The 15122-nt window shown below is 62.5% G+C and overlaps 1 protein-coding gene across 1 annotated transcript; it reads left to right on the forward strand.

Moving 5' to 3' along the window:
- Positions 1-5911: 5911 nt before the first annotated feature.
- On the forward strand, positions 5912-14076 carry RNPEP (arginyl aminopeptidase). The gene is made up of 11 exons (XM_058819379.1): positions 5912-6334; positions 6772-6912; positions 8562-8710; positions 9220-9336; positions 9458-9693; positions 10455-10568; positions 10822-10934; positions 11263-11371; positions 11945-12169; positions 12728-12870; positions 13854-14076. The coding sequence occupies exons 1-11, from the start codon at positions 5912-5914 to the stop codon at positions 14010-14012; spliced, it is 1929 nt and encodes a 642-aa protein (XP_058675362.1). The 3' UTR covers positions 14013-14076.
- The last annotated feature ends 1046 nt before the right edge of the window (positions 14077-15122 follow it).

The raw sequence follows: 15122 nt of genomic DNA on the forward strand, positions 1-15122 counted from the left end.
GCCCAGGGGGAGTTTCCGCTGCCGGAGGCGGCGCCGCCCGGCCGCGTCCGCACGGGCCTCGGATGCGGTGTGCGGATGGGAGCGGAGAATGAGCACGAACCCAGCTCCCCCAGCTCCCCCAGCTCCCACCTCCGCTCCTCCATGGGAGCAGGGATCCAGGGAACTCAGGCAAACAGTGGGATGCGTTAACTCGAGCCCCGGCTCCCGCTCCCAACCCGCAGCACAGCCGAGACCTCCGGAGCCCCATTCCCCTCTCCGGAGCCCCATTCCCCCCTCCGGAGCCCCATTCCCCTCTCCGGGGGCGGTAAGAGGATGCCAGGACAGCATCCCACTGCCCCAGCCGGCCCTGGGCACGTTGTCCCCGCCTGTTCCCTCCGCATGCTCCGCTCCGCAGTGCCGGCAGGGTGGCAGCAGGGCAGGGGCAGGGTGGCACCGACACCGGCTGCTGGAAGGGAAGGGAACTGCTCGTGGAAGGGAACTTGCAGGATGTGATCCCACAGTGAAACTCAGGGCAGCCCGGCACCGAGATGGGGTGACCCAGAGTCCCCCATAAAAGTCCCGAGGGCAGCGGTGGTGCCACAGGTGATTTGGGGCCGGGATGGGGCCAGACAAGCTCAGAGCAGTGCAGGGGGACCAAGTCCCACATCCAGACACGGCCTCACCCCAGCTCCCACCTCGCCAGGACCCCGGGGACAGAGCAGAGCTGCAAACCCTCCCTGGGCCGCTCATCCAGGACCTCTCCCCACCCTGGTTAATGGAAATCCTGCTCCCCCAGTTATTGTCACTTCCTGTGATGGTGGTCGTGGGTGCCACATGCCAGAGCAACCTCCAGCCCCTCTCCCAATGAGTGTCTCCTGATCCAGGCACTCAATCCACAGCAGTGCCCAGGGTCCATAGCACTGCCCAGACCCTGCAGCACAACTCAGCAAAGCTCATTACAGTCACTTGCTAATGAGCAAGACTCAGGCTGTGCCAGCACCAGGGAAGCCACCAGAGCCTGCTGGGACAGGTTGGTGGCTGATCTGTCACCTGGAGCATTCGAGGAGTTCCCGAGGTGTTGGCAATGTGCCACCTGCCTGCAGCCTGTGCCTCAGTTTCACCATGCACTGCCACCAGCCTCGTCACCACCAGTGCCACTGACTGCCCCAGCAGGTCCTGGCTCCCTGCAGAGCATTCCTGGGACTGGCACTCCTTGGTTAGGGCTTAGGGACCGATCCTGCCCAGCCAGGACAGGCCAGTGACATGAGATGAGACATCTTGGGGACACACAGGGCAGAGGCACTGTGGTCCCAGCTGCTCCCTCCCTGTCGCTGCTGTTTTTCCCACTGCATGGGGCACAAAAGGCTGTGGAAGGACAGAGGATGCTGTACCTGTCTTGACTGCCACTAAATGAATGGTGAGGGGACACTGTCACCCATTTGCCAGCAGCAAAGTGAAGGGGGGTCACAGGGTGGTGGGGACAAATGCTGAAGACTTCCATGCAATACTCATGTCCCAATTCCATCCTGGTGTCCCCATTCCAGACTGATGTCCCCAGCCCAGGTTGGTGACCAGGCACTTTGTGGTGGAACATTCCAGACCTCCCCAGGGAGCACAGGCAGCTGAGGGGACATGGGCAGTGGGCAGGAGTGGCTCTGCACAGGACAGACATTCTGCTCACACAGTGCCCCTCCCAGCTGCACACGGATCCTGCTCCAGCCAGAAAGGAGGAACATGTCCCCAGGGTTCTCACCTGGTGGCTGCCCCAGTTGGTGGCACTGGGGACAGGACAGGGTGCCCAGCCTGGTGGCACCACGTCCTATCCCCACAGCGGTGCCAGCCGGCACCGAGCTTCTGCCACCAGCCCGGCCAGGGCCCAGGGGCTGCAGTGGCCCCACTGAGGTCAGGGGTCCCACTGGCCATGGGATCAGGGCCTGCACCCCAAAATCCAGCCTGAGGGGGTCCCCTGATCCCCCTGTCCGTGTCCCAGGCCCCACACCCCGCTGCAGGGCTGGCCCCGCTCCCATCCGCAGCCGGAAACACCTTTTTCCTGTCCGTGGGGCTGCATGGGGGGGCAGCAGGAAAAAACCTCGTGTCCTGGCAGGTTATTTACATCCTGCTGCCAGTAGGGCCAGCCTGATTCCCTCCACGTCCCCACATGCACCCCAAGCTCTGCTCCAGCCCTGTCAGCCTCATCCCTGTCCCCATCCTATTCTTGTCCTCACCCCCATCTCATCCCATCCTGTCCCCATCTCCACCCCACCCCTATCCTTATCCCATCTCCAACACATCTCATCTCATATCTCATCATCACACCTCATATCTCATCTCATCCCCACCCCTTCCCTATCCCCATCCCTGTCCCCATTCTAATCTTATTTCCCATCCCAGTTCTCATCCCCATCCTTTCTTCACCCCCATTACTCCCCTCAATGCCACGCGCTTACCAACACAGCCAGACTGGAGACCCCCTTTACTGGAAGGAGGATCCCAAATCTTGCTTTGGGGATACCATTCTCTTCCCAGTGAGCATCAGACCTGTCCCAGAGTCCCCATCCCCACCTGTCTCCCCTCTCCCGTGCTGGGATGTGTGATATGTCCACGTCCCAGGAGCCTTCTGTCTCATCCAGTCCTAGGAAAATGTCGGGGGAAAACTGAGGCACGGGGCAGGCGGGGCTGGCAGTGCCCGAGGCCAGGGGGGCACTGCGGGGCATGTGCGGGATGACAGCCCCCGCTGCCCCATCCATCCCCGGGCTCGGAGCCCCCGCTCCCCCGGCACGGGCACTTACTCAGCGCCGCCGAATGACTCAGCCGGGATCCGGCCGGGCCAGCCGGGATTTCCTGACTCAGCTCCCCCGGCTGTGAAACTGGGGGGGTCCAGCCCCTCCTTCCAACAGCACCGACACCAACACACGCTGCTGCGGGGAGCAGGGAGCTCCCCATCCTGTCACCCCCTCGGGAGCACACGGACCTTTTCCGGCACCGGGGAAAGGCACGGCAGCCGTGGCAAAGCCTCGGGGAGCACAGGCAGCGCCCCAAAACCCCACGGGCCAGCCCTGCCCGCACGGGGTCTCGCCCGCTCCGGGCAGTGGCGGCTGTGCAGCAGCGGGCCTGGCATCCCGGCACACCCAGATCCCTGGCTCCCCTCCCAGTTGTTTTTTTCCTAGGTGAAATCCGGGAAAAGAGTCCTCCCGGCACTCGGCGGGGCTTCACCCCTTCCCTCCACAGGGTGACGGCACCTCCGTGCCTCAAGGGGCACGGTCTGGGATGAAGTCATCCCAAAGTTTTCCCTCTGTCCTGTGCGATCCCGGTTTGGCTGAACACTCCCGGCTCCCAGGAGTGTGGGGATGGCTGCTTCACCCCAGTGCTGGAGGATCCCCACGGGAAGCACCCATCGATGCCTACAGCCCAGAAACACCTTCCCATGCCAAAAATGAGGGCAGACACCATGACCTGCCAGCACCGACCTGCTCTGCCCGTGGAAAGGAGATGTGGGGCAGCAGGACACACATTTTTACAGTCCCCGTGCTTCCGTTTCCCCCGTCACCCTTTGCTGGCCATTTTGTGCTCCCCAGGACTGAACTGGGGAGGCACCACAGCGTTCTCCTGCAGTCCCCCTCTGCCGGGGACAGGAATTGGGGGTGTCCAGGGGACACCGAAGGCACTGGGACACGGGGATTTGCCAGCCCGGTCACGCTGCAGCTCCCACTGCTGAAACAGGGTCTCTGTGGAGAGGTGGGGACATCGTGGGGCACAGGAGAGGGGACGCGGGGGCTGTCCCGAGTGTCACGCTGTGCCACCCCGACAGCTCCCCGGTCCCTGCCAGCATCCCTCGTGTCACCGCTGTTCCCCGCAGCATGACCCCATCACCTCAGCAGGGTGTTTCCCATCATGTGCCGCCCTCACCGTGGCCAGCCAGTCCCCGATGGGGTGTCCCCATCACCCCCGCTGTCCCCGCAGGATGACCCAGCCGCTGTGTCCCCGACCGTCACCGCCAGTCCCGTCGGGGTGTTCCGCACCAGAGCCGGTCTCCCCCGGGCTGTCCCTGCCTTCCGGGGCCGCGCAGGGTGTCCCCACACCCGCGCTCCCACCGGGGTGTCCCGAGTGTCCCTGCTGCCCGGGGAAGTGCCCCACTCCCAGCCCGTGCCCCGCTCACCGCTCGCTGCCCCGGCCCGCAGCGCCCGCAGCCGCCGGTGGCGGAGTGACAGCGGCGGGGACCCGCGCGGGCCGGGCCGGGCCGGGCCGGGGGAGGAGTCGCGCAGGCCCGGGCCCGGCCCCGCCGCTCCGGCCGCCCGCCGTGCCCGCCCCGGCCCCCGGTCCCCGTTCCCGATCCCCGGCCCGCAGGGGCAGGTGCGGGGCCGCCCGTGCCCCGCTCGCTCCCTGGGGACGGTCCCGCCCGGTCCCCGCCGCCGCCGGTGCCGCTCCGCTGCCGAGACGCGGCGCCTGGAACCGGCAGCAGAGCCTGAGCCGGGGAAACCCCATGGACCCCCCCGGTCCCGCCCGGAACATCCCCTCCTCGGATTTCTCATGGATCCCACGCGGCTGCCCTGATCCCGTGGATCCCCCACGGATCCCCCACGGATCCCTCTCGACTCTCCCCGGATGTTCCCACGAGCCCCCCCGGTGGGTCATCCCTCCATCCCTTCCCCATGGATCCTGACACTGTCCCCCCCAAGCACGCTCCGGATCCCCCATGGACCCCCCCGGCGAATTTCTTATGGATCCCGGCCCCTTCCACCCCCACCCTCCTCTTCCCCGGATCCCCCGCCATGGATTTTCCCTCTGTCCCTCCCCGATGCCCTCGCTGGATCTCGCCCCACCTGATCCCCAGCTCTGGATCTCCTCCTCATGGATCCTGACCTCCTCTGGGTCCCCCTATATTTCCCCGTATCCCACATGGATCCCCCACCCCGGGACACACCTGCCTGCACTTGCTCTTCCCCCAGATCTGTATCTATATCTCTATCCTTCCTCGAGGTCCCCCAGGATCTTCTCACAGACCCCTGTGCTGGGTCCTCCCTTCCCATCCTCTCTCCATGGAGCCCAACACGAACCCTGCAAAGGATCCCATTTTGGATCCCTACAGACCCCCCTGTCCAGGGGTGCCCTGCCGGGAATTCCCTTGATCCATGGATTCCCAACCTCTCAATTTTGCTGCCCCCCGCACCTCCATGGATCCCCACCCATAGATCCTCCTAGATTTCTTGCCCCAACGAATTCCTCCCATCCCAATTTCCCCCAGATGTCGCTCGATTCTGCCCAACCCATAGATTCCCCCCTTCTCCTGAATTCTCTCTGGAACGCCCATAGGTCCCTCACAGATCCCCCTACATCCCTGTAGCATGGATCTCACCCCACGTCCCCTCCATGCCCCCTCATGGATCCCCCACCCATGCATCCACCCTATAGATGTCCCTCCAATTCCCACCCATGGATCCCCAATGGATCCCATCCACCTATACCCCACCCATAGATTTCTCTTCATCCCCCAGCCATGGAATCCCAAGGGAATCTCCCTATGAGTCCCCTCCAATTTCCACCCATGGATCTCTGATGGATTCCACCATGGGTCCCCTCCAATTCCCACCCATGGATCCCCGATGGATCCCACCCATAGATTTCTCTCCATCCCCCATTCGTGGAGCCCCGAGGGAACTCCCCAGGGGTCCCCTCCATCCCCCACCCATGGATGGGTCTCCTCCATCCCCCACCCATGGATACTCCCTGGCTCCCCTCCATCCCCGCTCCACGGATTCCCCCTGGGTCCCCCCGGCTCCCCTCCATCCGCCTCCATGGATTCCCCGCCCCTCCATTCCCCGCCCCCGCCCCGCCCCCGGCCCCGCCCCGCTCCCGCCCCCGCTCCCGCCCCCGGCCCCGCCCCCGCGCCCCTCAGGCGGCCCCGCCCCGGCGCGGTCGCGGTCCCGGCGCGGCGATGGCGGCCCCGGCTCCGGACGTGGCCGCGGTGCGGGCCCGGGCCCCGGTGCGGGACGCGGCCTCCGCCAGCAGCGCGGGCCCGTGGTCGCTGCGGCACCTGCACCTGGACCTGCGCGTGTCCTTCGCGGCCGCGGGCGCGGGGCGGCTGCAGGGCCGGGCGCGGCTGGAGCTGCGCTGCGAGCAGGACGGCGCGGGCGGCGCGGAGCTGCGGCTGGACGCGCACCCCGCTCTGGCCGTGAGCCGCGCCGCGCTCCTGCCGCCGCCGGGCGGGCCCGGGGACGCGGCCGGGCAGGCGCTGCCCGTGGAGAGCCGGCCCTTCACCAGCTACGGCAGCGCCCTGCACATCACCCTGCCCCAGGCCCCCCGTGCCGGGCAGCTGCTCACCCTCGTCATCGACTACGAGGCGGGCGAGGGGCCCGGGGTGAGCGCGGGGACACCGGGGACACCGAGGGGGCGGGAGGACAGCGGGGACACCGCGCCTGGGATGAGCAGGGGGACACCGGGGAACACCGGGCTCGGGGTGAGCAGGGGGACACCGGGGAACACCGAGCCCGGGGTCGGGAGGGGAACACCGGGCCCGGGATGAGCAGGGTGGGACGAGGAGATACCGAGCCCAACAGGTGATGTGTTGGATGGAAGGGACGCCGAGCCCCGTGGGACACCCAGGCCCACAGAGACCGGGAGAACACTGGGTGTGGACTGGGGGCCGCCAGACCTGAGGGGAGCTGGGGGATGGTCCAGGGGACACCAGGCCTGGTGTGGGCAGAGCACCCCTGGGTGAGGAGCCCCTTCCCAGCTCCCTCCACAGGGAGCAGCCGTGGTCGAGCCACCCCTCACTGGGCTCTTGGTGCCCCCCAGGTGTGCTGGCTGTCCCCTGAGCAGACGGCAGGGAAGCAGAAGCCCTACATGTACACCCAGGGCCAGGCTGTGCTCAACAGGTCCTTCTTCCCCTGCTTCGACACCCCCTCAGTCAAGTTCACCTATTCAGCCACCGTGAAGGTAAGTGGAGCCCCAGGAGCTGCCCCAGCCCTTCCCTGACACCCAGCAGCAGCAAAACCCTCCATGAGTGCAAAGTTTGCTGGGGAAGAAAGTCCAAAGGAAGCCATGGAGATGATCCAAGGGCTGGAACACCTCTGCTGTGAAGCTAGGCTGGGAGAGCTGGGATTTCAGCCTCCTGCGAGCCAGGCTGTTCACCTGCAGAAGAGAAGGCTCTGAGGAGACCCAAGAGCCCCTTCCTGGGCCTAAAGGGGCTCCAGGAGAGCTGCAGAGGGACTTGGGACAAGGATCTAAGTTCCAGGACAAGGGGGAATGGCTCCCACTGCCAGAGGGCAGGGGTGGGTGGGATAATGGGAAGGAATTCTTGGCTGTGAGGATGGTGAAGCCCTGGCACAGGGTGCCCAGAGCAGCTGTGGCTGCCCCTGGATCCCTGGAAGTGTCCGTGGCCAGGTTGGATGGAGTTTGGGACAGCCTGGGATAGTGAAGGTGTCCCTGCCATGGCAGGGGTGAGACAAGATGATCTTTAATGTCCCTTCCAGCTTAAACTGTCTGAGCTGTGGGGTTCCTTGCAGGGAATGTGCCAAAGTCCTGGGGCGTCACAGCAGGGACACTGCTTCAAACCCTCCTCCTCAGGCCCCAGCTGTGAAATCACTCACCTGTACTTGGGCTGTTTTTCTCTTAGATGCCCTTTTGGATGGAGACAAGCAGCCCCAGGGCGCTGCTGCCTCTCCCCAGGTGCAGTGCTGGTGCCCAGGAGTGGGTGCATGTGCTGGCCTGGCTGTGCTGCCCTGGCATCTGTAGCAGGAGGGGCTGAGTTTGGGGAAGCAGCTGAAGGAGGGTGGTGGTGCTGGGCCATGCTGAGTCCTGGTGGCAGTTCTGGGGCTGCCAGACTTCCAGGAGAGAGCAGCTGCTGTTTCCCAAAGATGGCACTAAATCCAGATTCCCCCCTTGTCTGTGTGGGCATGTGGTGACACTGGCACGGGGCTGCCATGCGTGCCATCCTGCTGCGGGCAAGGGGAATGCCTCATGGTGTGACACCATCCATGCCAATGGCGTGTGGTGGCATCAGCTGCTGATGCCAGGATTGATTTATTTTGCTGTCCCAGGGCAGAGCCCCTCTGGCGCCACAGGGTGAGCGTGGGGCCGTTGCTGAGCTCTGGTGTGAGCTCTGTACCAAGGTGTGAGCTCTGTATCCCTGTGCACCATGGACTCACCCCCTGCTTGGGCTGGGGCACACTGCATCAGTGTTCCTGGGCTCAGCCCAGGCTGGTGGATTTGCCATGGGTTCTACACTGGCTTGGAAACAGGAAAAATGAGTTGTTGTGCAAGAACTGGGAGGGGAGTCAGCAGCTGAGGGATCTGCATCCTCTGCCCTTTCACACCTGCAGCTCCAGCATTTCCTTATCTCCTGCTGGCTCCAGGGGCACCTGGGGCAGCTCCAGCTACTCCAGCACGGCAGGGATGCAGCTGGGATCCTGAGTGGGAGCTTGGGGTGTTCCTGCTCTGCTCCCCAAAGCCTGCAGTGCCCCTGGCCCCGGCACCTTCAGGCTGGGACACATTTGCCATCAGACACTGTGGTGTCCCAGCTGGCTTAGCTGGCCTGCCACTGTGTGTGCTGTGAATCTCATGGGTGGCTCTGTCCCCATGGTCAGGTCCCTGAGGGCTTCACGGCTGTGATGAGTGCCACGAGCTGGGAGAAGCAGAAGGACAACACCTTTGTGTTCAAGATGTCCCAGCCAATCCCCTCCTACCTGATTGCTCTGGTTGTTGGGGACATCGTGTCTGCTGATGTTGGCCCAAGGTAAGGGGCTCAGGAGGGCTCCAGAGCTGTGGCAGCTGCACACTGAAGCTCCTGTGGCAGCCACTTTCTGCTTCTCCCTGCTCCACGGGGCCCTGGAGAGCAGACAGTGGCCATGAGCATGGCACAGTCAGTCCCTGTCTGTGTCACCAGATGGGATGAGGGTCCTTCTCAAACTGGAGTGTCAAAAGGAGCCTTGATGCTGTGTCCCCTCACCTTCAGGAGGGTCCCTGCACATGAATGAAGGCAGTGGGTCCCATGCACAAAGAATCCCACATTTCCTCACAGGCTGGTGCTTTCTTGAGTTCTTGGCTGCCACTGCAGCCATATAAAAGCCCTTTGACATTCAGACAAGGAAAGAAAGCACAGCAATTTGCACTATTGGCATCTTTAGATGCCTTTATCAGCAGGGTTTTGTTTTCTTTGGAATAAACCTGTGCAGTTTCTGTCTGATGAAGCAACAAGGTGAAAGTTCCCTAATGGTTAAACTTCCTCTTCTCTGCACTTGGCAGGAGCCGTGTCTGGGCCGAGCCCTGCCTGATCGAGGCTGCCAAAAAGGAATACGATGGGGTGATTGAGGAGTTCCTGGTGGTTGGAGAGAAACTCTTTGGACCTTATGTTTGGGGCAGGTATGGCTGGAAGGTTTCTGAAGCACCTGGTTCCTCGGGGACAGGGAGAGAGTTTCCTTCTGTCCCCAGCCCTGTTTTCAGGAGGAGTAGGGTCTGAGCCCGGCCTTCCCTTCCCTGGCAGGTATGACATCCTGTTCATGCCGCCCTCCTTCCCCTTTGGTGGCATGGAGAACCCCTGCCTGACCTTTGTCACGCCGTGCCTGCTGGCCGGGGACCGCTCCTTGGCGGACGTCATCATCCACGAGATCTCCCACAGCTGGTTTGGCAACCTGGTCACCAACGCCTCGTGGGGAGAGTTCTGGCTCAACGAGGGCTTCACCATGTACGCCCAGAGGCGCATCTCCACCGAGGTCTACGGTGCGTGGCCCTGCCCGGGGGGGTGCTGAGCCCTGGGGGTCTGGGCTCTGCCCCACAGCTCAGGGCATCCCTCCGAGTGCCCCTGGGGATGGAGCCCACGCTGCATCTCAGAACAGGTGAAGGGCAGCAGCTGCGAGGCCCTGTAGGGTTTGTAAACTGAAAAGGAGTAGGTTTAGATTAGATATTGGGAGTTTGGGGAGGCACTGGCACAGGTGGCCCAGAGAAGCTTTGGCTGCCCCATCCCTGGAAGTGCCCAAGGCCAGGTTGGAAGGAGCTTGGAGCCACCTGGTCTAGTGGAAGGTGTTCCACCCATGGCAGAGGGTGGAACAAGATGATCTTTAATGTCTGTGATTTCTGGTAGCCTTTGCTCTGAGATGGACAGTTCCCTGCAACCCCTGCCAGGAATGTGGGCACTGTGTCCTTGCCTCACCTTCCTCATCCTCCTGCAGCTTCCATGTGGAGCTCACACCAGCTGTCCTGAGCTCCCCCTTGGACACACAGTCCTGTCCAGAACCTTGTGCTCTCCCAGCACAATTTGCTGTATCCACATGAATTTAAGTGTCTCAAAAAATCTCTCACTGCCTGGGGCTGGGTTGCCCCATGCCCCCTGCAGCTCTGCCATCCCAGCTCCTCATGTGTGGGTTCCTGCTGTCCCAGCTCGTGCACTGATGCTGTTCCTCTCCCGCCGCAGCGCCCGCTGTGCCCGCAGTGCGCAGGGGTCTGCCCGGGCTCCCCGAACGCCTCCGCTTGTCTCTGCCCAGGTTTGCCCTACACCTGCCTGGAGGCTGCCACGGGAAGGGCCCTCCTGCGCCAGCACATGGACGCCACGGGGGAGGACCATCCCCTCAACAAGCTGCGGGTGGTGATCGAGCCAGGTCTGTGAGCCTGGGCGTCCCTGGGCGTCCCTGGGTGTCCCTGGGCTCTGAGGGAGTGAGACAAGGACAGGTGGGCTGGGGGCCAGCCTGTTCCATGGCTGGCAGTAACACCAGCACGGGTGATGGGACCTGGTGGCTGCAGGAGGGATGGGATAGGCTGCACCCAGCACGGATGGGGGAATCTTGGTGCTTGTGAGGGCTGTGTTGTTTTGCAGCTGGGCAGAGGATTTCTGACTGTTTTGCCTTTTTCTAGGTATCAATCCAGATGACACATACAATGAAACACCCTATGAGAAGGGGTACTGCTTCGTTAGCTACTTGGCCCATCTTGTGGGCAACCAGAGCAAGTTTGATGCCTTCCTCCAGGTGGGTGTAAGCTGCAAAGTCAAAATGCCACAAAAGAGGCCAGGGCACAGCAGGAGCCTGGGAAGGACGGGCTGAGAGGGTGGCTGGGGAGAGGAAGAAGAGGTGGGGAATGGGAATGTGAATAGGGGAATAAGATGAAGGCAGAGCCTCGCCTTGTGCTTGCAGCAGGTGCTGGGAATTTTGAGGGGTATCCCTGGGGATGCAGGGGCTGGGAGCCCCTGGAGGGAACACGGGCTGGAAGGGGTTTCCCCATGAGGTGGAGCACACAGAGGCCTGGGCAGCACTGCTGGGTGACAGAGTCTGGCATCAGCCCCATCTGTCCCCACAGGCCTACGTGAACCGGTTCAAGTTCCAGAGCATCACTGCGGACGACACCCTCGGGTTCTTCCTGGAGTACTTCCCAGAGCTGAAGGAGAAAGGCGTGGACTCCATCCCAGGTCAGCACAGCACCATCCTGGCCAGGGAACAGGGGCTGCCACTTCTCAGCCCCACTCCCGTGGGTGTCAGAGCAGCCCATGTCCCCCAGAGCCTTTGCACATTGTGTGTTTTACTGGAGATGCTGCTGCTGCCAGCCTGGCTCTGTCAGAGCAGGCACGGGTGGCACTGGCCAGCTGGGATCAGGCCCAGGCTTGGCCATGTGCCAGCTCAGCCTGATTTTTTTCCATTCAAACCCAGTCCTTGCTCTGCACTTGGGTGCTGTTTCATGGGGTGTCTGTGACTCAGCCTGGTGAGTCAGGTGAGCACTGGGATCAGGCCCAGCCAGCACTCTGGGCTTGGCTCAGCCTTGCTGGAGATCCAGGCTTGGCAGGAGCTGGAGCTGCTGGTGCTGGGCTGATACCCACAAGCACACCCTGAGCCCATGTGTCTGATGGCCTCACCTCTTTAGTTTGTGGTGGTCACCATCCTCGGGCAGGTTTGGTGGCACTGGGGGAAGGTGGGGGGCTCTGGGCAGCAGCAGCTGGTGTGGGCTCAGGGCTCTGTTCCCAGCTCTCCCTCCTGCCCTGCTGCAGGGTTTGAGTTTGACCGCTGGCTGAACACGCCGGGCTGGCCGCCCTACCTGCCTGACCTATCCCCGGGGCAGCAGCTGATGAGGCCGGCGGAGGAGCTGGCAGAGCTCTGGGCAGCCGACAGCTTGAACATGGAGGCCATTGAAGCCGTGGACATCATGGGCTGGAGGACATACCAGCTGGTCTATTTCCTGGATCAGATCCTGCAGAAGTCCCCCCTGCCTGAAGGTGAGTGCCAGGGCACTGCCAGGGCTCTGGTGCCCAGAGGAGACACAGGGTGATGTGCCCAAGTCCATGCAGAGGGCACACTGGGGGGACACTCTGGTGTGTGGCCATCAGCTCCTGTCCAACTGCTCTGAGTCCTGGTTCCAGGGAAGCGTCGGTTGATGTGGTGGAGGATGCCAGGGGAAGCCTGTCCCTGGATTTATGGGGACATGTGCAGTCCTGCTGTCCCCATGCTGGCTCTGCTGGGCTGTGTCCCCATGTCACTGCAACTCTCCTTGCCCTCTTTGCTGACGAATCTCCCCCTACTTTGTGCTGGCACTCCAAGGCACCAGCACATGGCCCCGCAGGGCTGCCCAGCCTGGTACACCCAACAAGGGCACCGTCCTGCCCAGGGCCAGCAAGAGCCTGGGGTGCTCCAGAGCTGGGGCTGGGGGCACTTGGGCAGGGGCCAGGGCTGGGAGGATCCCAGAGAATTCACAGCACAGCTGGGATGCACTGACAGGGTTCACTGGGAGCTGGGTCAGAGCTCCCTGGGGGATGGTGACTGCTCCCCTCTCACAGGAAATGTGAAAAGGCTGAGCAAGATGTACCCCAAGATCTCCAAGGCCCAGAACGCTGAGCTGCGGCTGCGCTGGTGCCAGATTGTCCTCAAGAACAACCTGGAGGCTGAGTACAGCAAAGTCAAGGACTTCCTGCACAGCCAGGTTTGTCCCTGGGCACTGGTGGTAGTGCCCAGCAGCATGCCAGTGGGAGAGATGGGCATGGGGTACAAAGCCTTCAGTGCCAGAGAGACAGGGGCTGGCTCTCACTTTTGATAGTCCCACAGGATGGTTTGGGTTGGAAGGGACCTTAAAGTTCATCTTATTCCACCCCACTCCATGGGCAGAGACACCTCCCACTAGACCAGGTTGCTCCAAGCTGCATCCCACCTAGCCTTGGATACTTCCAGAGCTGTGCCAGGGCCCCACCACCCTCACAGGGAAGAATTCCTTCCCAATATCCCATCTAACCCTGCCCTCTGGCAGTGGGAAGCCATTTCCTCTTGTCCTGTCACTCCGAAGTCCCTTTCCAGCTCTCTTGGCACTGGAAGGGGCTCTAGGGTTTCCCTGGAGCCTTCTCTTCTCCAGGTGAACATCCCCAGCTCTCCCAGCCTGGCCCCAGAGCAGAGGGGCTCCAGCCCTGGAGCAGCTCCATGGACTCCTCTGGACCTGCTCTGTCCATGTGTGCCTTGTGCTGGAGACTCCAGAGCTGGATGCAGTGCTCCAGTGTTGGGGTGTTATGAGAGGGCAGAATTTCCCCCTCACCTGCTGCTGGGGATGGGCCCAGGACACAGCTGGCTTTCCAGGCTGGGAGAGCACATGGCCAGGTCACACCCAATTTGTCACCCAGGTCCTTCTCTGAAGGGCTGCTCTCCATCCCTCCATCCATCCTGTCCTGACCCGGTGCAGGACTCTGCACTTGGCCTTGTTGAGCTTCTCAGGGTCTGCTCCTTCTCCAAGGTTCAGGTGCCCTCCCCTCTCCAGGTGCTGCGGTGCCAAGGGCTGCCCACGGCAGCATTCCCACCCTGTGCCATTTGCTGTGAGCTCAGTGCCTCTCCAAGAGCAGGGCCAGGGGACAGGGGCCCGGGGGTGTCCCCGCCGTGCCGGGGCGGTGCCGGGGCGGGGCTGTCACTGCGCTGTCCCCGCAGGGCAAGCAGAAGTACACGCTGCCGCTCTACCGCGCCATGTGGGGCGGCTCGGAGGCCGCGCGGGCCCTGGCCATGGAGACCTTCTCTGCCACGGCCCCGCAGCTCCACGTCAACGTGCAGAACTACGTCAAGAAGATCCTGGGCCTGGCCGAGGCCTGAGGCAGCCCGGGCTCTGCCCTCCGCCGGTGCTCCTGCTGGCAGGACCTCAGTGCCTCCCTCTCACGTTTCCTTATTAAAATGTGGGATTTTTTCTCAGTGTTCTTCCTGTTCCTGTTCCCAGTGAGCCGCGGGCCACCTCAGAGTGACTCCTTGCCCTATTGCCAGCCCTGCTCTGGGTGCTGCTGGCATCTCCTGCTGCTGGCACGGGAGGGATGGGCTTGGCCTCAGTGCCTGCAGGGCTGCAGCAGCTCCTGGCCCTGTCCCACACTGCTCCTTGCTGGGCTCCTGCCCAGCTGCCACAGGTGTGACAATGGGGACATGGGGAGCTGCTGCAGTGTGGCAAAGCTGGGAGCTCCTGGCTCCGGTGCCCTGAGCTCCCTGCTGCTCCAGAGGAGCTGGGGATTGCTTCTCTGCCTTGCTTTTTGCCACCACGCTGGGGCTCACCCTGGGTTGGAGAAAGGGGTGCTCCTGCTCTCCCAAGGGCTTTAAAGAGCCAGTGGGGCCTGCATGTGGCAGAGACTGTTGGAATAAGACAGAGCTGGACAGCCACAGTGTTCTTTATTCCTTATCAAATTCAGGGATGTGACTGCACAAATTCCAGTACAGAACTGCCCAAGGCTGCAGGAGCATCAGTAACCCGAGAGCCTGCTGGCCCTACTGATAACAAGGTGATGATAACAAGAGCACCTAACTGCCCTGGGAAGCTCATGTGTACCCCACAGTCTGTGTGTGTGGCCCCTACAACACCTCCCATCCTGTGATCTCCCAGGAAACTCGGGGTGTCCTCTCAGCTGCAGTCCTGGCACTTGCACAACAGCAGCCCAGAGGCCAATCCCAATGGGCTACAAGTGTTCACAGTAAATGTGACCCAGCACTGTGGTCCCTACAGCAGTGACTGAGCCCAGAGCCCTGTCAAAACCCCCACAGTGCCTGCTCAGAGGGTGCAGAGGTTGTGCATTTCCTCACAAGTGGGCTCAGGATTTACACAGGGCTGGTTATGGCAGGTTCAGCCTGACAGAATGAGGTTTCCCTGGGCAGTGGGTGTCCTCTAGTGGATCAGCATTACTGGAAATAGACTGTAGTGTTGTTACAAGTTGCAGTGCAGAACCT

Source organism: Ammospiza caudacuta, chromosome 24 (genome assembly GCF_027887145.1).
Source record: "Ammospiza caudacuta isolate bAmmCau1 chromosome 24, bAmmCau1.pri, whole genome shotgun sequence".
NCBI lineage: Eukaryota > Metazoa > Chordata > Aves > Passeriformes > Passerellidae > Ammospiza > Ammospiza caudacuta.